General features: G+C 36.1%; 1 protein-coding gene across 1 annotated transcript; it reads left to right on the forward strand.

The window, feature by feature from the left end:
- The first annotated feature begins 1337 nt into the window (after nucleotides 1–1337).
- On the forward strand, nucleotides 1338–26472 carry LOC138708519 (odorant receptor 67c-like). The gene is made up of 5 exons (XM_069838634.1): nucleotides 1338–1582; nucleotides 11886–11985; nucleotides 13958–14062; nucleotides 21220–21375; nucleotides 24859–26472. Exons 1-5 carry the CDS (start codon nucleotides 1338–1340, stop codon nucleotides 24913–24915), a joined length of 663 nt encoding a protein of 220 aa, XP_069694735.1. The 3' UTR covers nucleotides 24916–26472.

Consider the following 26472-nt stretch of genomic DNA (forward strand, 5'->3'; position numbering starts at 1 on the left):
AGATCATTTCAAACACGTTACAAAGAACACATCACACCCATAACAAGATTACAAAACACTTCCACATATGCAGAACACATCACAAATGCTAACCACACATACAGAGACATCAACACAGACATGGAAATTCTACACATCCAACCAAAAAGCCAGAAACTAAACACACTAGAACCACAGTCTAGTATATACAGTCGCGAAGCTCAACACGTAGTAGATATGCAAACATTATATAGTTGCTCACCACTAGGATCGCTAATATCGCCTCATTACAGGCAATGCAAAATAGAACCGTCACAGTCTATTGTTTCTAGACCCTCAAAACTCAAGCTTCGTGATTGTATATAGTAGACTGTGCTAGAACAATATGAAATATACAAACACACAAAAACACATCCAAATGAAATTCTCAACACACAACTCAATTTCAGAACACACACTCTTTGACTCTTTGACTCCACATTACACTACACAAACACCCCCACAGGAAACAAAACAAAAGGCGCCAAGACCAGCAACGATCAATTCTGATGATGGCCAATAGCAGGCCGAAACATGTTAACAAGGTAACATAAAATTTAATATGTGAAAGACACATTATACGTTTTGCAAAGTGATATAGTGTTAAAAGTTGTGTAATCAAGATGTATAATGAATATTTTTGTTCTTTTAGGAAAATGATTTCATCGACAGGAAAGGATTTTTATACACCAGAATGTGAAACGGATGACAAGCTGAAAGGAGAGACGTATGAATATGAAATTAAAATCTTCAAACTAAACTTCACATTACTGAACGCAGTTGGGCTCTGGCTTTTAGATCGATCAAGGGTTTGGAAAACGTATCTCTACCATTCTTATTCAGTATCCCTAGTCTTAATAATGATAATTACTATCATCGCACAGGCTACGGCAATTGTCGTCTACTGGGGAGACGTGAGAGTGATTGCTTATACGCTTTCTGTTATGTCAGGAGCAGTTATAGCCTTATGCGATTTTATCAACTTCGTTTACCATAAGCCTGTTATTGAAGAAATGGTAGAGGAAATGAAAATTGAATTGGGGATAAAGATTAAGCCAAAATACAGAAGATTAATTGACGAAAGTGAACGTACAGCAAAATGGTTCATGTTTCTGAGAATATCTTCTTCTGTGGTCATCTTGTCTTTTGCGGTGTTTATTCCTATAGTGAAGAGATATATGTATTATAACCAACCTCCCAATTCGACAATGACATATGACATCACAGAAAAAATGGTGTATGTGATGTATACACCTTTTAACCTTGAAGATACTCTCCAATTCAGTTTAACGTTCATGTTTCAATATTTCTGCGGCATGATGATGCTTGTTTCCAGCCAAGCGATTGATTCGATGCTGATGGTTTTGATGAGTCTTGTATCTGTCAAGTTTAAGATTATTGTTTCCCAGCTGGATGAAATGAATGAAAACGTAGCTGAAGAGGTATTCGGATCAAATAAGGATTTCGTTTCGAACGCCTCAACTGAAGAGCATGAAACTATGATAGAAGAACGTTATCGACTTTATCTTATTGACTGCATCCAGAGGCACCAGAAGACAATTGAGTGAGTCAATCAATTTCATAATTCCTTTCAGAGAGGATGAAATTTTTCTTTTAAATAAGGAATCGTTATAGTATATAGAAGCATCTCTTGTTTAGAAACTTAAATATAACTTACTAAACCAAACATTTCATTTGGAAAAGTTTATGATACATACAATTTAAAACTAGCATCATAATTAATTACAGTTAATACACTGCCATTTTAATTTTTAGTGTCCTGGCTAGATACGTAGCTAATCCTTACCAGAATGACAGAGAAGCGAACAACATTATTAGTCTATATATGAACTATGTTATGTCTTGTCATTGTACAGTAGTGGCGAAAAAACCAGACTGACCCTTGTAGCTGATTTCAGAGCCTTGTTCACTCCAGAGCACGATAGACTGGTAACTAAGACTTTCTCTCGTTCGAATCTTGTCTGGGAGGGAAACTTTTTTTTTTGTTCCTTAGTCAAATTTATTCCCAATACTTTTCGATTGCAACTATATTTTACTACTTAATTAACTTATTGTTCCCAGAACATGAATCTTACCAGCTTATTTTCTAATGGCTTTCGAAATGGGCTACGTCAGCAGTCGAAACTACAACAATTTCAATAGATTACTCGCTATCTTGTGAATGCGGGCGTGGCATGCGCAGTGGCTCATTTCTGGGACTTTGATTATTCCGTCGGTCCGGTTCTTTTTGCCACTACTGTACAGAAACAGAATTAAAAAAAATAGGCCGAGTTTTGGTAGGAGTCCTCCTATATAGGCAACAATCTTCGCAAGACTGTTCATAAGTAGCATAATTTAGGCGCCCTTGTTTACTGCACATGCGTAATGAGTTATATCTGGAACAGTGAAATTAGATGGCCCAAATTTTGTTTCTGAGTCTGTATGTACAATGTTCCTCACGACTTCTGCAATGTATTTTTTCTCTCACCTAATTAAAATATGGGATAAATACAACTTAAAGATCGTTGCGTAATTGTAAATGCTAACAATGGGAACAGTCCAAACCTGACGTCTGAATAGGTCAGCATTGCCTCATCCCTCATTTAGAACAAACTTAAACCGTGGTGTGTTTCTGCTAGTTGTATTCTATAGTGTGAGATTTTGTATTTTTTAGATTGCAAAAATGTTTAGGGGAAAGTCCCCCAGCCCCGGATAGCTCCCAGTTTCGGACAAACATAGTTCTTGCTATGCCCGGTAGATGGTAGACGGCTACTATGTATCGTCACAAAGTTTGTCGATTCACTGCATTCGACTGGTTGAGACACGTGTTAGGCCTTTACAGTAGATTACGTTTTGGTGTATGTTTGCACTTTCTATAATTTCTACTGTCTCTTTAGGTGACAGTACCATTTATTATATGTAGTTACTGGATTGTACATTGAAAGGGCTACATACTACATAACTGGTTTTTGATTTGCGAGTGACTATGATGTGGAAGCGGGAAATTTTACGTCAGCGTGCTATGCACCCAGTATCGGACAGTATCTGTTCCCATAGTAGCGGACAAGAAAATATTATTAAGGGTATGATTTCATAGCCTATTTATTATTTCAAGGCCTTTGTTCTGACGTGGAAAATAATAAGAAAGGCAAATGGGAAGAGAATAATATGAAATGTTCTTTGCAGAAAGTTATGGAAGCGGGGATCACTATCAGAGAGGCAGCTGGTTATGTCTCTGTTTCTGAAAATATCTTAGACAACATAGTTAAGGAACTAAAATCAGGGAATTCAATTAATACAGTGCAAATCTGGCAAAGAAAATGGAATCATAAATTAGAACTGTCGACTTTAACATAAGATGAAACAGACTGTATCATCTGTTTGGAAACAAGTGATGAACCCTGGGCACTGTGAACTTTATGTGCAATTTGGACTATACCAATTCAGATAACATTGATAGTTTTGTATGTGGTCATTGTCAGTGAATACAATAATTATCCCACATAATCAATGCCTTCAAGGGATTGTTTTGGTATCAAAAATGTCCACTTTCGATTCAAAATTTTTCATGCTAATGATTCCTTATTTGTAATTGCTTGTATTTTTTAAAATTGTATGACAAATGTTGTTTACTGTATGTCCGATACTGGGATCCATTTTTTGCTGTACTGTAACATCAAGGTTGTTTAACTTCAATTGTTTATGTAATTTGTCTTAATTGTAAGTCATTAAATTTATGGAGATTGTTTGAGTAAAAGTTAATGATCATATTTGCGGTACTGTTACTGCAATCAGTTCCTTCAATTTTCCACAGTTCATGAAAAGGCTTAAGTGTCCTGTACTGGCATGCCCTCCCCTAATCTCTCTTGTTTTATATATGTAAATACACTGCTACGCATGTATTATGTCATCAGCACAACTTCCAGTAATTTTATACTCCAAATTCTCCATCGCTAGCAAAACATTGGTTCAAATGAAAGTATTCACACGTCAAGCGCACTTTGTCTGTGATTTGACATTCGCTATCGCCAGCCCAGCAGAGCTCTAACAAAGCATTATAGCTGTTCAGACAACGTGATCTATAAACGATGAAAGAGTAATGGAACGGAGAAAAATTCTTTCCGGCGCCGAGATTTGAACCCGGGTTTTCAGCTCTACGTGCTGATGCTTTATCCACTAAGCCACACCGGATACCCACCCCGGCGTCGGACAGAATCGTCTGTTTAAGTTCCAACTCTTGGGTTCCCTCTAGTGGCCGCCCTCTGCACTACGTCATACATGTCTATGAACGTAGGACTGAAGTCCACACGTGTGCTGAGGTGCACTCATTATGAGTGACTAGTTGGCCGGGATCCGACGGAATAAGCGCCGTCTTAAATCACGAAGTGATTTACGCATATCATATATATTATTTTAATGTACCGAAGTACATATGAAATTTCCATGCAGATATTCTGCGTCATCATACGATGAAAGAGTAATGGAACGGACTTCAAATCTACTTTCGTAGACATCTATGACGTAGTGCAGAGGATGGCCACTAGAGGGAACCCAAGAGTTAGAACTTAAACTGAGACGATTCTGTCCGACGCCGGGGTGGGTATCCGGTATGGCTTAGTAGATAAAGCATCAGCACGTAGAGCTGAAAACCCGGGTTCAAATCCCGGTGCCGGAGAGAATTTTTTTTTCCGTTCCATTACTCTTTCATCGTATGATGACGCAGAATATCTGCATGGAAATTTCATATGTACTTCGGTACATTAAAATAATATATATGATATGCGTAAATCACTTCGTGATTTAAGACGGCGCTTATTCCGTCGGATCCCGGCCAACTAGTCACTCATAATGAGTGCACCTCAGCACACGTGTGGACTTCAGTCCTACGTTCATAGACATCTATGACGTAGTGCAGAGGGCGGCCACTAGAGGGAACCCAAGAGTTGGAACTTAAACTGAGACGATTCAGTCCGACGCCGGGGTGGGTGTCCGGTGTGGCTTGGTGGATAAAGCATCAGCACGTAGAGCTGAAAACCCGGGTTCAAATCCCGGCGCCGCACAGTGTGTAATTTAGCGAGTCTAGCCGGCCAAAAATCATTTCTCGAAAACTAATCGCTCAATTTTCATAAAATTTGGTATGTAACTTCAATTATTGAAGTAGATAAGTTTTCAATAATGAAAATGAAAATAACAACTATTTTTACTGAAAATAAAATTAGTAATGTTGTAAAAAATCGATTTGAGTGAAAAAATAAATTAATGCTCATAATGTGGAATGCGCATAAAATTGAAAGCGTAAGACGAAGGAATATTGCTACATATATTACTCGTTCAGACGTCAGATGCATCCCCATCAGAATCTGTATCCTCGCTGCTAGTCTTTCCTTCGGCAGCACCGAGTAATAGAGGCTCGGAGAGAATAGCAGCACTACTATTAAAATCGACAGCGATTTTCTCTCTTTAATTTCTTTAAGCTGATTATATAAGTGTCCAAAGAAATAAGTAAAAGATAGGTATTTGTGTCTTTCTTGATGTTTTTCTTGCGAAGACTTCTCTGAAAAGTCTAATATAATATTTGTTCCTCGTTTCCTGGGCTTCCTCAGATAGTTTGCCAGTAGGTATAATAGTGTCATGTAACCTTCTGTCCATGAGCCAAGAGTTTGTAAAGAGTTGTAGGCATATAATATTATTTGTGCAAGCATAAATATAATTCCCTTGTCTCCCTTGCATACATGTCAAGTGCCCGTTCAACAGTATTGCAAAACCTCAAGAAAAAGGTTTCTGATAGAGTGTAAACGACTCATTAAATTTCCATCTATTCCCGTAATATATGCGAAAGTGGAAACCTCCCTGAAAAATATTCTTGCGGTATTTGCATCATTTTTATTGCGACTGCTTTGTTTTATCATGTCAACAAGGTAGTCCCCTTTCCTGCCTGACCCTATCCTATCTTCAATGTTTCGCAATAAATAAAACGGTGGGTCTAAATTAACTTTTACAAGATTTTGCATTTTCCTTAATTCTTTATATTGATTAGAGGTCAACTGTAAATCAGTAATCAAAGCGAGATCCTTATTAGGTGACAATTGTTGGTCGTTCCTGCAAAATCAATTTTCACGGTTTTTTCTCGATTTTGTCGCACGTTGAAGTGATGCAAGTAAAAGCTCTGCTACAATATTGGCCGCATCTCTTTTCCTAGAAGTTCTGAAACTCATATGGGCAGTAGAAAGCTTTTCTTCTGGAGATCTTTCTTTAAAAAGTGGACTAAATTTTTTTTCCGTTTTGGTCTTTCGCTCAGTTCTCCGAAAAGTTTACGTGGACGTCCCCGAATGCTTGTACGGGCAGAATCAAATTGGAATTGTTTTGTAGTAGATTTCAAAGTATTATATATTTTATTCTCAGACTTTGCATCTTGGTTCAAACATAGCACATTATATTTTAAGAAAATTTTCTCATTCATGTTGTATTTTTCCCAACGTAATCGAATTTTCGAGCATAGAAATTTAATTAATTTTTTATTGACTGTAAAATGTCTTCAGAGTAATCTTTCAGACCAAAATGTTCAATTATATTTGAGAATTTCACGTTTGTCTCGCTCTTGTTCCATACCTGGAAAACAGCTCTCCGGATTACGGAGCGCATGGTGTCTGAAAATAATTAATAGTTTTTCTGTCTGCATCTGGTTGCAGAAAAAAATCACGACATCTTGCTCACAAAAGCATAATGAATATCTCCACAAAATTTCAGCGAGGTGATAGAGGGCTACACCTTTTAAAATTCAACTCAAAATAATGTAATAAGATAGAACTTTGACTCTCTGCACATGTATATTCAGACACTTATTCTAAACAATAAGATAATAATTTTTAGCAAAAGAATTAGTTTATTTGTAAGTATATACCTTCTTATATTATATCCACACTGTATATTAAAGAAAAATATTATATTAACTTCCTCACTTTGCATCATCGAAATACAAACTGCACGCCTGCCTCTGCAGCGTAAATGATCTTATCGCAGACATGCAACTTACGCTCTGTTGTGAGGGTCCCCTAACAGATGTAAGCATCTGTCTACACTTGGATAGTATACTTTGGAGTGTTATAAACACGTCTATATAAGAATTTAGAATTAAAGATGGGGTGTGAAAATTGATTTTTGGCCGGCTAGCTGCTTGAAATTACACACTGTGCGCCGCACAGTGTGAAATTTCGCCAATCTAGCTGGCCAAAAGTCAATTTTTGACTTCGAAAATTGAGATCCATGCTGCAAGTACATTTTATTCTTAAATGTCTGGAGTATCTTGTTCTGCATTTTGTTTGGCAAGGGTCATCATAGTTTACACTCAGCACAAGCATAAACATACGCCTCGAGATAAGCTTTCGGTTGCCGTTCTCAGTTGCGTTCAGCGCACCATAAGAAGAAGCTGTATAACTTTTGTCAGAAGCGTGGTATTTTAAAAGTGAAACATGGAAAATGCAGAGGAAGGTATGCACTTTAATCCTATATATATTTAAATAATTTGTTTTCTACTAATAAGCCACAGCATTAAGTTTAAAATGGCCAAAAAATATAGGATTTAAAAAAATATTTTCTCCTTTAAATAGAGTTTTGAAAATTTCCAAAAAGTTCCAAACTCTGGAATTTACATAATTATGTTTTAAATATGCATGGAAAATCTCAAAGTGCGGAAATGTGCGGAAGTTTGTCATTTTCAGACTCGCGCACTTCAAATGCAAGGCGGAGGCTGTTTGAAGTGTGGCGTAGTAGCTCCAAACAAGCAAGGAATACAAATATGCTGGACTCGCTGCTTCAGGCTTTGGACATAGGAGAATGTAATAAAACAACTCTTAATAAAATGAAATTTTTTTTTGTCAAAACGTTCGATACAGTTTAATAACAAGTGGGTTAAGTGTGGAAGACGGATGCATCAATTTTTTTTAATTGAATCACCAGTGGTTAGATTGTGACTTAACATTCGCAGCAGAAATACATAGAAACATGAAATCGGACTGTGCAGAATTTACGAACAAATCGGGTTCAAGTAAGGTAGGCCAAAATTATTCTTTGGCGATAGTAATTACAGGAGTAAGAGGCGGAAAGCTAAATCTTTTTCTCAGGGGCAAGGTTCCGGAGCTGTAATGTTAGCAGCTGAACTAGATCTTAAACATTTAGGGTAAAGAGATGCTGCTAACATTGTTAAAGAACTGTTCCTAGCTTCCCTTAAAAGAGCAACAAAAATAAGAAGCCAGGCAGTTATTCGAATCAAAACCGAAGCAAATTACTCCTGAACAGGCATTATCCTTCTATGTTAGTGCCAATATTACGTACAATCAATATAAAATTGTGTACAACAATGCAAAAGAATTAGGATCACTGATATATCCTTCCTACTACATTTTACGTCAGGCAAAAGAAGCATGTTACCCTCCAGAGGACAGTATTTCGATCACAGAAGTAAATGCAGAAATTAAATTACAGTCATTATTGGACCATACAGTTCATAGATTACCAAGTGTGTAAGAGGATGTTCTAAATAGTATTAGGACACCAATGAAAATAAACTCAAACAATATTTAAATCAAACAAGAGAACTGTACATTAATTTATATACATGGTATTATATGGCAGTATCTGTTCATAAGATCCTGGTTCATGGCCCAGAAATTGTAAGTAATTTCATGCTACAATAGGTCAACTATCGGAAGAAGCACAAGAGGCTCGCAACAAGGACTGTAGAAGATACAGGCAGAATCATACTGGAAAGATGTCAAGAATCCATACTAAAAGAGATATACTTTCTATGATGTTGATTTCAAGTGATCCTACCATCTCCAGTCTCAGAAAGTTTCGGCACACAACACATGTTGATTTATCACCGCTATAAAGTTGCTTACGGACCCTGACATTCCCTTTAATGCTGGAGATAGTGAGAGTGATAATGAGTTTCAAGCATTTGTTGGTCTGAAAACATTCTCTTGCTTAGATATTACCTGTTTTAATTTAAGTGTCAGTCAGTATTTTAATATATCCCTTCTTTATTATATTAATATTTTATTATTCACTTTATTTTGAGTTAGTATTATTGCCTTCTTACCGTCTTCATTCTTTTTTTAATATTTCTATTTCGTATTATGTTCTGTTTGTGTGATTCAGTCTGCTCTATCTCCATTTACACAGGAGTATTTATTTTCTGTTTATTCAATTATTATGTTTAGTATGCTATTGTTATTATTATTGTTATTATTGTTATTTTTATTATTACTATCATTATTAAATGTTACTTTTAAGTGTAATTTCATTCACTTATAAACTACTGGCTAACATGTCTTTATTTCCCCACTGCTGGACAATAATATTTTATATATTTTATTACGTTCTAAAGTGTGATGTATTGTGAAAATGTTTAAGATTCTAGATGTTAGATACAATATATGTGAGTTAAAATACAGTAGGTTTTTCCATATCTGCTAAGACAGTGATTAAAATGTGTACGTGTCAGTATTATAATTGTCCGATAATTATCCGTCCAACACTTAACGCAAAATAATTATTTCTGGTTAAAGAAGTAATAAAATTATTTTTAAAATATTGAACATTACCTACAGTAATTTTTCTTTTCCAATTGCCCAATTTAAGAATATTCTATGCCAATTCCAAAATGTAACATATTTTTTTGTAATCCGTAGAGATTCGAACCGACATCTCGCGAGTTCAGAAACCTCGCGCATCTGAAACTGTCTTCAAATGATGGAATAAGGGTAATCTCATGTTATTGTAACATAAAACATTACTACTCGTGCTTATAGAAGCGACAAATATTTTTGGCCAGCTAGATTGGCGAAATTTCACACTGTGCGCCGGAGAGAATTTTTCTCCGTTCCATTACTCTTTCATCGTATAATGACGCAGAATATCTGCATGGAAATATCATACAGTATGCACTTCGGTGCATTAAAATAATATATGTGATCTATAAAGTTAATAAGATTTTCTAATCGGGTGCTTCATTTGGCCCAATAGCCTCCTGAGTCCTGAGACATTTGTTGTTTTATTTTTAAAATTCAATATAATTCTACACTTCAAAAAAAAGTCACTGGCATGGGGAGAAATGCTGAAAATATTCTGCAGGTTACAGTTAGGGCACAAATTCAAGTATATTATACTATACTTCGAGTCTTTGCAAAAACATCTTATATCATAATCATGTATGAAGTGTGGTATATTATACTATACTCTCAGGAATCAGGAGGATAAAAGAACCGCACAGAAACTATGTTGAACGGCTGTATCTGAAATGACAAATCGCTTATTTTCAAAAGTCAGTTTATATCATAAAATGCGTTACTAAAAGCTTGGACGTAGGATATTCCGCCAATCAATCTAGTTCTTTCAAAGAAACGAAGGACAATAAAAGTAGTCAGAACAATGCATGATGGAAATGCAAGCGACTGTAATCCCTGACCGTGAAATTTGTTATTGTATGGAAACAAGGCTGAAGGTATTGATGATGGGATACATAAGGAAGCTATTCATGTCCAAACGAAGTACTTCTACCTTGGGACAAATTATTTGTGTATTAGACTCTAAAACCAAATTAGGGGATGTTTCTAAACCATCTTGAGACATGTCCATATAGGTATATATTTGTATACTTGTCTCAGAGTGTAGTATCTGTTCTGGAAGGAAAATGGCACTCAACTAGAAATAAAACACAAGAATTTTAATACTTGTAAGCTGTAAAATTTATTTTAATTAAATTACTGAAAATAATCTCTAAAGATTGAATTAAATTTCATTCGGGTACTTTATGCACAAATTAAAAACTAGTTCGGTTCTCCGAGGAGATTGGAAATTTGACTTCTTTCCGTAAGAATTGTGTTTGGTTCAAATCTAGCTTCCTGTGTGACCATCACGCAAGACTGACATCCCTACTGCTAATCAGTACCGAGTGCCTCCTGAGAATGAGGACCGTAACACAGCACCACCCTAAGACTTGTATTGGGATACTTATGCTTTCCTTTTTTTTGTATTTGCATGTAATTTGGTGAAATTATTTTTGTGTCATTTACAAAATGTAACACTGTGAATGTTCTCTGGCATTATCATGTATTATACATCATCAATGGTTTATTCTATGATAATCCTTACAGGACCTGCACTTTGATGACGTTATATTTTTTTATCCGTAGTACATCATACATCTGGTCTCGTGACCAGAACGAAGTACGAAATTTATCCTTTGAAAAGGTGGAAAAATTCAAACACCTTGGAACAACAGTAACAAATATAAATGGCATTCGAGAGAAAATTAAACATCAAATAAATATGGGAAATGCCTGTTATTATTCGGTTGAGAAGCTTTTGTTATCTAGTCTCCTTTCAAAAAAACTGAAGGTTAGAATTTATAAAACAGTTATATTATCGGTTCTTCTGTATGGTTGTGAAACTTGGGCTCTCACTTTGAGAGAGGAACAAAAGTTAAAGGTGTTCAAGAATAAAGTGCTTAGGAAAATATTTGGGGCTAAGAGGGATGAAGTTATAGGAGAATGGAGAAACTTACACAACGCAGAACTGCACACATTGTATTCTTCACCTAACATAGCAACATTAAATTCAGACGTTTGAGTTGGGCAGGGCATGTAGCACGTATGAGTGAATTCAAAAATGCATATAGAGTGTTAGTTGAGAGATCTGAGGAAAAAAGCCATTGGATAGGTAGATACGTAGATGGAATGATAATATTTAATCTCCACATTTTATTTAGTGGAATTGAATTATCTTTATTTTAATTTACTAGACATAGTCTAGACAATATGTAATATTCCACACACAATCTTCAATGCATACCATCATATGTGTTGTAGGTTCGCTGCCAAACTTAATGAGGTGGTGAGCGTGGCTGGATTATTGCAGATGATGAATATACCCATTATGATATGCTCCAATGCTTTCCATTTAACTCAGGTATGCATGGATATATATTTTACTCTTGTCTCCTCATGTTTCTGTATCTTAGTTAATTTAAAATAGTACATTATGCAACGAGCCTATAATGATAGTAATTAAGACGCAAGTATGTTTGTTTATGAAACGAGCTCAAGAGAGTTTCATAATTTTCATACGAGCGTCTTAATTAAAATTATAGGCAAGTTTCATACGACTTTTTATGCTCGACCATATTTCTAACTTGAAATTATTTAGAAATATTCATTTTATTTGTATCTGACAGAAGATCGGAAGTGACCTTGTTCATAGCTCGAAATTGTGAGATGTGCGCAGGCGCGAAAGTATTGATTTTTTCCGAGGAATAATAATGTCATTGACCTTGATGTAATGCAGAGAATGTATAACCTGGAAATTGATTTAGAATTGAAAAACGAGATGACAAATTGAATTTATTTGAATATTATTTACAATTAACGCTAATTATTATAGTAACAGAACATAACCTTCTGCGACAATATTGGATTTCCAGCCTCCGTGACGTTTCCCTCGTCTTTCGATTGCATATCCGAGACTAATCGAAAACCTGAACTTTAATGAATAGGTGTACTTTAATGACATGCATTAAAGGACTGCTACCAGGTGTATAATTACTACATTTCGGCATGGTCGAGCATAAAAACACATTTAATTTATATTAGCTTTTATATGCTATATTATATTATGTAGTTAAATGTAAATATAAGGTGAGAGCCATGAAAATATACTGGCATTGACGGAACTTATCCTTGGGTTTATTCTGAAAAAATAAATTCTTTAGTGAGAATATGGAACAGATTTTCAGTAATGACGGTGCTATATAAAGCACTGAATCATAAGGAAAGGACTAGTAATTGTGATAAGTGATAACTATAAAACTTAGATTTCAAAATACTTTTGTAAATTATTCTAAAAATATTACAGTATTTCATGAATTGGTAAAGAAAATGTTTAAAATGTACAAGCTTTGTGGGGATTTGGCAACATTTTCATGTGCTTAATCTGGGGAAGAAAAAAAATTCCGTCATTATTTTATTTCATGTAACATAAAAGGATTATTGTTGAGCTGTGGAAGTCATTTCTGTTTTCCTGCTCAAAACGACATTCTTGGCAGATTTGAAAAATGTCACTCCATAATTCACTACATCTGAAAGAACATAGGTGGACCGCACTTCCTTCTGAGTCCTAAGGAACGCGGGTCGATTAGTAGACAGTAAAGAAGCCTACGTCCATATTTTATATACGTGTAGTTGCACGGACGCAGACGACCTAGAACTCCGCTTTACACAGGTGAACTTCTCAAAATAGAAATTAGTACTGCGCAACACTCTGAAATCGGAACCAACTATAAAAACACATGAACTACTGGGTATTCATTTCAAAGTGTGTCATGACGTCACTGTTGTGAGTCAGCGATTTGAAGCGAGTTTCAGCTTTTATGTCAGAGAAGTTGCCTATTATTCAAGGCGTTGCGCGGGCAAGTCGTACGCAAGGTATTTGTTATCATCGGTTTCGTACTGCAACATTCCACAACACAAATCAAATGCTCCGTGTCCATGTTGACCGTCCAAGTTAATGTCAACAAATACGTAAGTAATCGTCTTAACCCTCTCCCCGTATCCCGACAGTAAGGAAAAAAACTCACCTCAGTACGTGTTTCCAAATAGTTCACATTCCTGCCACTACCGGCGTTACCGTACGTATCGGTACGTACTCTTCAGAATGAACGCCGTACTTGCCAGGCAACTTCTCTGGCACTTAAGTAATACGCCTTTGCGGAAGTGTAGGAAGATTGAATTCTCTAGGCTCATCGGCTAGTCACATGACGGCATACAGCGAGCCATGACACACTTTGAACTGAACACGCAGTACTTAACCTCAGAAATGAGTCCCGTAAATGCCAGTAAGTATGAGTATGTTATCTCTATATCTATATGTTATTTACATGTTTCAGAATGAAGTAAAACTCATGGAATTCTTCTTATTCCTCTCATTGTGTGTCATGATTTTAATCAAGTTGTTCGTGTACTGCTGGTATGGACAGGATGTCATTGATCAGGTAAGATCTGAGTTTCCAGATGTCCTAATTTCAAAGAACAATTCTACATTTAAGAGAAATGTATTGGACTGTCTTGTAATCCGTTCACGGGATGGCAATTGAAGAGTGTGAACCCAAAACGCGTTCAGTCCATTTTTATGAAAGGAGTGGGCTAGTTTTGTTTTTATCCACCGGTCTACGGACTGAGCGAGTTTTCAAGTGATATGCGCAATAACACAAACTTTTAGACATGGATTGTTGTTGTTTTGGAAGAAAAAAACATGAAATATGATTATAGAGTTCTAAAAACAATCATGTACCATATATGTATAAATCATAAAAATGGCCAAATAGACTCAGCGAGTTTTGAGGTCACACTCTTCATATTTGTTCCCGTATGTAGACACCCCGTTTTTAGAATGTCAGCTAACGTAAAGTGTAGGCCTCTTGAATATTGTATTGAATTTATTGAAACTAATATAGAGTACCTTTAGAAATAGTTGAAATTTTCAGTTTTAAATAAATTTATAATAAAGATACTAGATATCACTAATAAATAGCAACCTACTTTTCACAATTTAAGTAATCTGATATTAGCATTAAATTTGTGTGAATTTCAGAATTAACTTACGTAAGATGTCATGACTGTAGAGCCCGGATGTTAGGCAAAATGCCTTTTTTAAACTGAGTGTATGTATGAAAGACCTATTAGAGATAAACACGTTTGCATACATTTGGGGACGACAGTCCCAAGTTTTATTTTGTCTTTTTTGCCTATTTTAGCTCCCGTTGCCTATTTTAAGGTTAAATGCCTTTTTTTAGCCTTTTTACGTCATTATTGGACATTTTCTATGTTTTTAATGCATTTAAAATAAACCGCACATAAATTGTATAAAAAAATAAAAAAGTACGGTTATACACGCGGACGCAGGATTTTTTTTCGGGGAGGGATTTGAGGAGATAGTAAAAATGGTATAATGAGAAATAAGTTTATATACTCACAATTTGCTTCCGAGTCACAAACATTTACAAGTTGGCCTGAGTGGCGTAGTCGGTATAGCCTTCTGTGCTCGAAGTTGCGAGTTCTATCCCAGCACAGTTCGATGGCATTTAAGTGTGCTTAAATGTGACAGGCCTCATATCGGTAAATTTATTGGCATGTAAAAGAAGTCCTGCGGGAAAAAATTCTGGCACACCAGTGACGCCGATATAACCTCGGCAATTGCCAGCGTTGTTAAATAAACCACAATTTTTAAATTTTAATATTTACAATGACTGCAATACAAAAACAATGACAGAGTGATATTTATAGAAGAAGGTGACGAGGCTTCTTAGACATTTCATCCAGTACTTCCTAAGCTTTTATTTCTACATTTGTATGTATCATCATCAAGACCAGTCCATTTAATCTGTCTGCTCCTCAAGTAAGTCTTCAAATACCGCAATGTTGAGAACAACCGTTCTGGTGTTGCTGTAGTTACAGGCAACATGCAGAAAAGTTTTAGCGCCTTGTGAGTGCAGGGAAAAATAATTTCATTGCACATGTTCAAAGATAATATAAAATCAGTAGGCATTAGGTGAAGATTTTTCTGATCAAGGAAATTTCTTCTCAACATCTTCAATTCATTGAAGAAAGACTCTGGTGATAGATCAACATCATTGGGCTACTGATTTACTACAGCCTGAACAGCAGTTTCTAAATCTTCATCTGATGCTCGCACTATGTTTTTAGGCAGCAAAGTTTGTATGGACTTTAGGATTCCCTTATGATTTAAAAACCTGTCCTTGAGCTGACTAATAAAATAGTCTAAGAAGGGAAGGAGAATTGAAAACCTAAAATATTCTTCAGGACTCTGTCGTGAAGTTAGAATGCTGTGTTTGTCTCCATGCAGTTCTTGGAATTTCCAGCGTAATTCCAGTAAGTTCAGCAACACTTTTTGTCTCTAGGTTCACTGGCTGAAAATTTAAACGAAAATCTTCCAGTTCTCTTTCTAGATCCTTACATAGTTTAATGCATGTCTTAATATCTATCTGTTCTGACTGTAGTAGACTGGCTAAACCATGTGACAGGCTAAAAGCATGGCTAGTTACAACCATAGACACCAAAAATGTTGGTTTCTGTATGGCTTATATTACGATGTACCGAAGCACATATAATAATATTTCAGTGCAGAAATTCTGCGTCATCATATGATGATGGAAGAGTGGAACAGAGAAAAGTTCTCTCCGGCACCGGGATTTGAACCCGGTTTTTCAGCTCTACGTGCTGACGCTTTATCCACTAAGCCACACCGGATTCCCATCCCGATGTCGGATCGAATCCTTTCAGTTTAAGTTCCACTTCTTGGGTTCCCTCTAGTGGCCTACCCTCATGCACTGCGTCATAGAGATGTATGACAATGGCACAATGTCCATACGTGTGCAGAGGTGCATATCATGATATGCGAAAAATAATCACATTGTGATTTAAGATGGTGCTTATTCCGTCGGATCCTGGCCACTTAGTCACTCATAACGAGTTATATTATTAGTCCTCTTGCATTGTATCTTGTAGTAAGTGCCAGAGAACAGTGCTACTCTCCAGTGGGCAGTGGATCAGAGTTGCGAAGCAGAGGCAAAAAAATCCTAGATATAAGGATTTCTTTCAATGCAAATATACATTTATTTAACATTTTAGCAAAGAGAATTTAAGTGGAAAACCCTCTAATTCCTATGTACATTCACGAATTAAAATCAATATTATTTTTGTTTCTTATTTCGTATTTTTTCTCAAAATTTCGGGAGGGGATATATCCCCTTAATCCCCCCCCCCTTGCGTCCGCCCCTGATACCCATATTCACTTCACACAAATATTTGCTGAGAATCTTATTCTACAACAATACATATGTTTCCAAGAAGTCGTAAATTTTGTCCCCTACCGATTCCATCTTTTATGTCACTTAACAAAGATGTTTGAACATATAACCCTCAGTGCTCAAGTCACTTCGGGGTTTACCAGCGAAAGAAAGGGGATGAGGTAAGTATTAAAAGCAAGTCTCCAGGTTCCGTTACTGTTGTCGCTTGCACGCACAAGTCACGCGTACTTTGAAGTCTATAATCCCTTTTCACACTCCTCTTTTTGAGACAATTCACAGTCGATTTTTCCCGATCTCTGAAAGAAAGTAGAGACAGTCCTTATCAAATAAGTTGTTTTAAGTTTGCTCCAATCACTTCAGTAGAAGTAGAAAGATCTTTTTCCACCATGAAAAACGTTCTCTCTGACAGGCGGCTCACTATGACAGTTGACAACATAAAAAAACATCTTGTTGTGACATGTAACCGAGGAAAGTGAGTACCATATGGGATAGTTTATTAAGTATTTATCTATTTTTTGTCTTTTCATGAATAATAAATGCCTACTTCACTGCCTATTTTTACTATGTTTAGTGCCTATATGCCTGCCTATTTCAACCAAAATAAATTCTTAAACATCCGGGCTGTAGTCATGAGCATTGTATTCCAGAACATTTCCTGTCCATTTTTTCACTGTGACAAATCTCCAACGTTGTCGCAATTACAGAAAAAGAAAACAAGAGTATAGCGTACCTATGAGTAAACCCTGCAGTGTACTTCTCTATATTTCTTTAGGATTTGCATTTTTTCTTACTATTTGTTTCATATATATTTGTTTCATGTACGTAGTTTTTCCAATCCCTTATTTAACGACACTTAATCAACTACGTGCTTATGTAACATCGATGGAATTGAGAGATAAAGAGATCGGTCCGAGGCATCACATTAGAATTATCTGGATATTGGTCTTAAGTTTGGGGAAAACACAACCAATTAATCAGTCCAAGTGGGATTCGATCTCTCTTCCCATCTCAATCTCGAAGCATAAATGCGCTCGCTACCTCTAGAGTGAGCTGTGACTCCAGACTACGTCGGTGATTTCATGTTTGTATTTGAAGGGTTCAGAGCCATAGTGGGCCAAGCGCCATTTATTAAAACCGGAGAAAGCAAGGGTTAAAGTTAAGTGAATGCCATAGTTTAACGAAGATTGACATATCATTTAGTTTTAATGTGTATACTTTATATTATTTGCTATATGTTTCCATTGAATTATGGTAATAACTCCATTTTAACCCTTGTTTTCTACGGTTTTAGTAAATGGCGCTTGGCCCACTATGGTTCTGAACCCTTCATTTATGTACACAGCGCCCGCCACCTTAGCTCTATGGATAGCGTTAAACTTCCAGTCCTCACAATCAGTGATTCGATTCCTAGGTGGGCAATGAGATTTTTATACCGTCCAAGGGACTTGGTGTTTCTCCCTTGTCATGTGCTACCCTCTGTTATCTCAAAAGTAACCCTGTGCCATGCTGACTAGGGAGGCAAGAGATGTGGACCTCTCAAGTTGATCAAAATATAGCTACTCTCTCCTATAACGCATTGAATTGCATATTCTCCCCTACGCAGCAATGGATTGTATGTCGGTGCGAACGGATGAGGAAAAACGTAACGAAAATGTAAGAAACAAATATAGAAACACTCAAACGAACACAGTATTTATATACAGGGTGGATGGTAACTTCTGCATCAAAATGAAACTGGTAATAGATCACGAGAAGAGATTTGAAAAATCTAAATAAGCTCTATTCTGTAACATTCGCCGTTTTAATGGAAATCGTTATGTTTCTATGAAGCATTTGAAGGGTACACGGGAATAGAAAGTTTCGAGAAAAACGAATTTTAAAGTTTAAGCACTTAATACTTTGTTATGTGTGTATTTAATAGAAATTGACGTAGTGGAATGTCAAGAATGATGATTTCTTATTACTAGCTAGACCACATGATAGTACTTCTTTTCCACTATAAGATAGGATTATTAACTCAATTTCGATTTTTGATGGACCGTGATCGTTTTTCCCGTGTACCCTTCATTTGGCATGCAATTACTCTAAGCAAGCGCATGGTCTGCACTCCTTACCTTCCCCTCCCACTCTGTTTTTACTCAGTCGGTAACAAGCGAAGTGCACTGCCTTGCCAGATTTATTTAAACCAGGATTGCAGAACTGGGGAAGAGAGTGTTGGAAGCATGGGGAAAGAGTTCGTTCCCCCCTCCACAAGGCCGGAATTTCAATGACGTTTCTGTGACGTTAGGCAAGCACAATGAATGCATATTTCTTCTCCTCTTACTGTACAATGACGCGAGGGTTGAAAGGAAGGGATGAGTTATGTGTTCCGGCTTGTGACATGTACTTCAATTGTACCACAGTTTTGCATCCCTGATTTAAACAATTTTCGCTATTATTCAATTTAAATTCATGGCTAAACGATTTATTTAAAAAAAAAGATTCAAGACATTAACTAATCAGATTATTTTATCTAACTGCTTGTATAGCAATCAGCCATTTCTCTCGGGCCATTACCACAATAGAGCGCTGAAAACATTGGGTAAAAACTATTTTTTTTCTACTTAACGGTGCTTCATCAAAGGAAAATGTAATAAACATTTTGTTATACAGGGTGTCCATAAAATAAGTAACTATTTTCATGAAAACGATATAGTTCATGACATTTGTATTCAAAAGATGATTGTAAACTATAAACTCACTCATACACACTCATTGGTTCCTTTCGACATGTCGTCCATCTGGACACGGTTTCACGGAATGCATTTCGCAGAACTGTGGTGTGTTTAGTGACACTGCATCACGAACTCTTTGTTTCAGTTTATCAACGTTAGACACTTTTCTTGTGTAGACCTTGGATTTAACAAATCCCCATACAAAAAAGTCTATAGGGGTAAGTCTGGGGATCTTGCTGCCCATGGTCTACAGCCGCCTCGTCCTATCCACCGGTTGGGAAACACTTCATTCAAGTAGTCCCTAACAATTGTCACATAGTGGCAAGGGGCTCCGTCTTGTTGGTAAACAACAGTGTCTACGATACCATCTTGTTCCAATTGTGGCTGCAGAAACTCTGTCAGCATATCCAAGCAACAGGCACCAGTATTGGTCTTCTCTCTGAAAAAAAAAAATGGTCCATATATCTTTGTCTGCGTGATTCCCAACCACACATTGGTCTTTGGACTGTCTCTGATATGCTCAATGAAATCTGTTGGAGGTTTGTCGGCCCAAATCCGACAGTTATGCCGGTTCACTTGTCCACTTACATGAACAACACGTGTGACATTAAATCATCAGTCTCCACAGAATCCAGCAAATCTATGCACATTGCCATCCGTTCCGCAAGGTCCTCTTCATGCAACTGGTGTAACACTTGCAAATGACATGCACGCTACTTCAAGGTGAACTTCAGCACTTTGAACACCATTGATTTCGGAATTTGCAATTCACGCGAAAGACAACGTACAGATTTAGAACTCCGTTCAATTGACTCCCGTATAGCGTCAATGTCAGCTGGGAAGGTCGATCTGGTCGAGACTCGTCAGCAACATTGCCTGTTCGTTGAAACTTATTCAACAGCCTCCATATGGATTTATTCGTTGGTCCAATCTTTCGAAATTTCCGTTGTAAACCGTCGTCGCAGCTCATTACCACCCTGAAGACGCCATGTCACAACGGCAACACGTTCAGCAATAGTCAACATTGTACTTATTAGTCAACCTATAACAATAAAAACATTCGTAAGTTAGCGTAAACACGAAATAGTTACTTATTTTATGGACACCCTGTATTTAACATGTAGAATCGCCTCTTAAATTTTGGTGCATAGGCTACCATCTACTGTGTATAGCATAGCTTAAAAACGTCATACCGACGTAGCTCAGTCAGCAGAAGCGCTTGTCTACTGATTCGGAGCTGCGCTAGGACGTGGGTTCCATTCCCGCTTGGCTGATTAGCTGGTTGGGTTTTTTCCGATGTTTTCTCCAACCTTAAGGCGAGAGTCAGGTCTATGGTGAGTCCTCGGCCCATATTTAGCGTCGATGGTTTTGGTGATGGTGAGTCTTCGGCCCCATCTCGCCATCACCAAAACCATTGACGCTAAATAACCTAGTAGTTGATACAGTGTCGCTAAATAATCAACCAAAAAATCGCGTTCCTACAATCATATGTACAGCTGGCTGGCGCCTGTTGACAGTGCTACCAATTGTCACAGTTGTTTTCCAGGCTGCCCCACTATTCCAAAATGTGCGTAAAATAAACCAACAGAATTTTTCTAATTTTGACAGAGCGAGAAGGTGCAGATAGCTCTGTACAGTACAGATTGGTACAACAAATCGCCTTCATACAAAAAACTGGTTCCCACGATGCTTATGCGTGCCAGCCACCCAGTGAAGCTGAGAAATGGAATCTTCAACGACTTATCTTTTGAAACTTTCACTGCGGTATGTTTACTTAAAAAGTAATATAGACTAGCAACCCAATCAGTAAACTTAGATACATATGGGCAGAGATGTCTCATTAAGAGAAATTATAAGACATTTTTATTTGGTAGAGGAGGAAAAATTGAAATTTTTAGATACTCAGAAGAGAAATATATTTGATAGTGGAAGAATGATTTCTCCACTAGTATAAGCATCACTTTCTCCGCTTATATATTTCTTATCCTAGTCAGGGATAATATTTTTATTGGTGAGGAGGAGACTTCCAACTTCATAAAATATTACAACGGGAAGATGTAAGTAAGTTATGTGCAGGATTGTTTCAGGTGGTAGGATACATTTTTTTTTTTCAAATTTTTAGGGAATTTCTGGAAGAAGGGATGTTGAAACCCTCAAAATTACCCCTTTTATATTTCCATGAAAATATTATTGTTCAAATATAAACGTTAAATGAAAACAGTAAAAATTGTATGAAGAAGAAATTAAAAATTAATCTGGCAACACTGCACATATGACACAATATTAAGAATACTGAAAGGTAAGATTATAGAGCTTTGAGTCGGCCTCGGTAGAGTAATCGGTATAGCGCTGGCCCTCTTTGCTCGAAGTTGTGGGTTCGATCCCTGCCCAGATCGATGGCATTTAAGCGTGCTTAAATGCGACAACCTCATGTCTGTAGATTTACTGACATATAAAAGAACTCCTGCGGGAGAAAATTCCTGCACACCGGCGACGCTGATAAAACCTCTGCAGTTGCGAGCATCGTTAAATAAACCATAATTTAACATTTTTAGAGCTTTGCAATCAAGAATAGGCTGTTAATGTTCCAAAAACAATTTTGCAATAGTTCTATAGGACATGATGCTTAAAATTTGGGGGAGATTAAAAATTTTGAAAATATGCTAATTATTTTTGAACGTAAATAACTCTTAACCCTTTGCAGCATAGTGGTTTTTTAGAAGAACAGTTGTTTTCTTTCTTTCTCTACAATTATAGCACAATGATGTTCCAACCACCACTTGAGAATACAGTGACTGTGTAGAGTCACTGTACTTGAGAATACATAGAGGTGCCATCTGTGTTTTCAAATAGAACTAACTCGATTGTAGCAAGAAAAATTACCAGCAGCAGTTGTTCTCTGCTAAATGCTTCCATCTGCAGTGTTGCTGTTCAAACACGTTGCTTCAAAAATAGCTTATTTGGCATTCATAGGTAATTTTTTGTAAAGCTTTATCATCTGTATTTTACTAAAGCTATACAACACTAATGAATGGTGGAAAAATAATTCTGAAGGTGTATATATATATATATATATATATATATATATATATATATATATATATATATATATATATATATCTGTGTGTGTGAAAATATTTATGGTCTCACTTCCAGACCACTATTCTATGCACATGGACATGCTTTTAATAAATTATAGTTTACATTTGTAAAACCATTGTAAATGTCACATAAAGCTATATTTGAATAGCCACCCAGAACAAGGTTGTAACCGTCATTTCTCATAAGTTGACTTTTTTGTGAATAATGATTGTCAATGATGCGCTATGCGTAATATTTTTTTAGTAGGTTATTTTACGACACTTTATCAACATCTTTGGTTATTTAGCGTCTGAATGGGATGAAGGTGATAATGCCGGTGAAATGAGTCCGGGGTCCAACACCGAAAGTTACCCAGCATTTGCTCACATTGGGATGAGGGAAAACCCGGAAAAAACCTCAAACAGGTAACTTGTTCCGACCGGGAATCGAACCCGGGCCACCTGGTTTCGCAGCCAGATGCGCTAGCCGTTACTCCACAGATGTGGACTGTGCGTCATATTTATACTCGTATTAAAACCAGCACACTTGTCTGATTGTAAACCTTGCTCTAAAAAATTAAAAGTATGTACAGTAAAATGTTTTCTTTCTCCATTTTTAAAGAATTTCTTATTTGCTGGTTACAACCTTGTTCTGGGCGGCTATTCATTTGTACATTATAACAAAATCCCTACTGTAGCATAGCGGTCGCTCATAATGACCATAATTTCTTTTGAAATTGTGTGCAGAGTTAAAATTTTACAAAAAAAATTATAGAAGCTTTGTTATGATCCATGATATGAAAACATAAAAATTACCCTTTTTCATTTTTTTTGGCTTCCTGTGCTCCAAAGGGTTAAACTATTGAACCTATAAACATGAAACTTAAAGAGATAATTACTGATATCAGTAGTAGTATGTGTACAAAAATCAAGTCTTTAGCTTTAAAATATACAGAAAACAGATATTTCCAGAGTTTTAAGCAATTCTTATTACTGCACAAATCGGCACCAAAATTCTAAGATTGTTGATTGTTACGAGTTAATTTTTTACATAAATTGTTCTTAATTATGCTACAATTGAATAATTCAAGTCTGCTTCACAGGGAGCTTTACCTGAAAAACTATACTTGCATATGCTACAATTGCTTATGCTCGACCATGCCGAAATGTAGTAATTATACACCTGGTAGCAGCCCTTTAATGGACCTCATTAAAGTACACCTATTCATTAAAGTTCAGGTGTTCCACCAATCAGAAAACACCATTGTAGCAATATGAAAGCGCAAGTATCGATTATTCTCGGATATGCAATCGAAAGACAACTAGCGAAACGTCACGGAGGCTGGAAATCCAATACTGTCGCAGAAGGTTATGTTCTGTTACTATAATAATTGGCGTTAATTGTAAATAATATTCAAATAAGCTCAATTTGTCGTCTAGTTTTTCAATGTCTAAATCAATTTCAAGGTTATATCAAGAATAATGTTTATTTTACTCTCTAGATTATATCAAGGTCAATGACATTTGTTTCTCGGAAAAAATCAATACTTTCGCGTCTGCGCACATCTCACAATTTACGAGATATTGCACTAGGTCAGTTCCGCTCCCCAGTCAGATAAGAATAACATAAATACTTATGAATAATTTCAAGTTAGAAATATGATCGAGCATAAAGAGTCGTATGAAACTTGCCTATAATGGTAATTAAGACGCTCGTATGAAAATTATGAAACTCGCTTGCGCTCGTTTCATAAACATACTCGCGTCTTAATTACTACCATTATAGGCTCATTGCATAATGTACTATTACATTACTTGTGCTTTTCTGTTTATTGTAATTGTGTGTAACTTATACAATGCAAATTTCCGTGAATACAAGACTATTGCTTTCACTTGGTAGTCTATCTGTTGTCGTCTTGTAACTTTTATTACTGCACAAAATTTGTTTTATTGCTGCGCATATTGGTTTATTACTGCACAAATTGTGTATGACTGCACACTAAAAAATCTCTGGAAATTTCATCCATCGCTAATTTATTGTGCATGAAAGTAGATTGTTTTCAGTAACAAATAAACCAGCTTTAATCATCATAGTAATAAAAATTGAATTGTAATTTTACATTATCAATTTAAATTAAAAGTAACAACACTCTTCTATTTTTCACAGGTGCTGAACACAGCCTATTCCTACCTCGCGTTGCTTAGTAAGATGAATGAATCTTAGTTCCCAACAGTGACTGCTGCACCAGCACAAAACTCAGAGTAATGCTCTAAAGTATTCACATTAATTTAGTACGAAACAACAACAAAATAATGACAGCGGTAGAAAATAGGATATTAATGTAAGCAACATAATGCAGAAAGTAATTTAACAATAGAATATATTATAAACTTTGAAGTTGAAATTAGGTGTTTTAAAGATTGAGAAATAGCTTAAGAATAATTTCCTCATTTTTCAATTTTCATAATTAGATAAAATTCCTACGAATTAAATGGTGATTACTTTAGCACTAGTAGGCCTACTTCGCATAATCACACTCTTTCCGTACTGTGTATGTTTGTATTGAAATTAATATTTATTAGCAATAAGTTCTGAATTTTTCTTTATTGGAACAAAAAATGTTCTTAGTATTTTTTCCTCATTTAGAAGAGGATTACTTGCCTTTTTTTCTTAGTTACATATTTTCCCCTTATTGACATTTTTGTTATTTTGTAGTGGCAATCCACTAATGGAAAATACGTCCTATTCTTATGCCATACTTTCTGACCAATGAAAGAAACGCAGACGTACACACAAAACTTATTCCTTAATCTTACTCACCAGGTGTTATTGAATCTCAATTTGTACTAAGATCTTTACTCTGAAGTCTTAAGCAAATATTGAGCTTAACATGAATTTACAATCTCCTGTGTCTATTTAATGACTAAAAGCTCTCTAATATTCAAACTCACATAAAATAGTGATAGGTGGTACTTCAGAAAGCTTCAGCACAATTTTTTAAAAGTTTTCATTTGTTACATACAATAGGCCTATAAAACTAGGCTATATTCATCCTCAGTACGCTTACATCAAGAGTCCAGCAACTTTTTAAATTCATTTAACAAATAAAGCATGAATTGTTGCTTGACATGTATCGTCTTTTTAACCTTCTTTCCACATCCTTTTCTGGAGAATTAAATGTGTATGCTTTCATAGTGTGCTCTAACGTGTTGTTTCTGGTTCATAGTGGTAAACCAAGGTATTTATTCCCTGTGATGAAGTTCTATAACAAGTGCTTTTATTCACTCACGATATTTTTCCAAATGGTGAATTATGTCCGTGATCACCTATATATCAGATTGGCCATTCCCGTGTTATGAAATGGCAACATATACAATAAAACAACCACTAGGATCTCCACTGTCGAAAATTAATTATTTGGTAATGACCGCTAGATGGAAGTACTGCTTCAAGCTATTATTCCATTCAGTTTCATCAGGGTTATAACATGACTTCTTTTGCAGCCGCTAGCTGGAAACATAGTGAAAGTGATAAATGTTGTCTTGAAAGTGCATTAAATTGATAAATCTGTTATATGTGATTAGGAATTATGTAGAGGTGTTTTTTTTTCTACTTTTATGTAGGAGGTTAGCTAGAATGCCTAAATTCAGTGAACTATTGAAAAGTAAACTTCATGCTTACGTTAGTGAATTTGTTGTTCATGTGTTTTCAACCGATGGAACACTTTTGTTATGTAAGGTTTGTGAAAAGACAATTAATCACGAAAAAAAGTAATTTATA

This window comes from Periplaneta americana, chromosome 11, assembly GCF_040183065.1.
Source record: "Periplaneta americana isolate PAMFEO1 chromosome 11, P.americana_PAMFEO1_priV1, whole genome shotgun sequence".
Classification (NCBI taxonomy): domain Eukaryota; kingdom Metazoa; phylum Arthropoda; class Insecta; order Blattodea; family Blattidae; genus Periplaneta; species Periplaneta americana.

What these genes read in the sequence shown, in the direction of transcription:
- LOC138708519 (XM_069838634.1), top strand. Translation starts at nt 1,338, where the DNA reads ATGATGCTTGTTTCCAGCCAAGCGATTGATTCGATGCTGATGGTTTTG. An exon ending in ATGCTTTCCATTTAACTCAG is followed by an intron (nt 11,986 to 13,957) that starts GTATGCATGGAT and finishes TACATGTTTCAG; the next exon opens with AATGAAGTAAAACTCATGGA. An exon ending in CTTTTGAAACTTTCACTGCG is followed by an intron (nt 21,376 to 24,858) that starts GTATGTTTACTT and finishes TATTTTTCACAG; the next exon opens with GTGCTGAACACAGCCTATTC.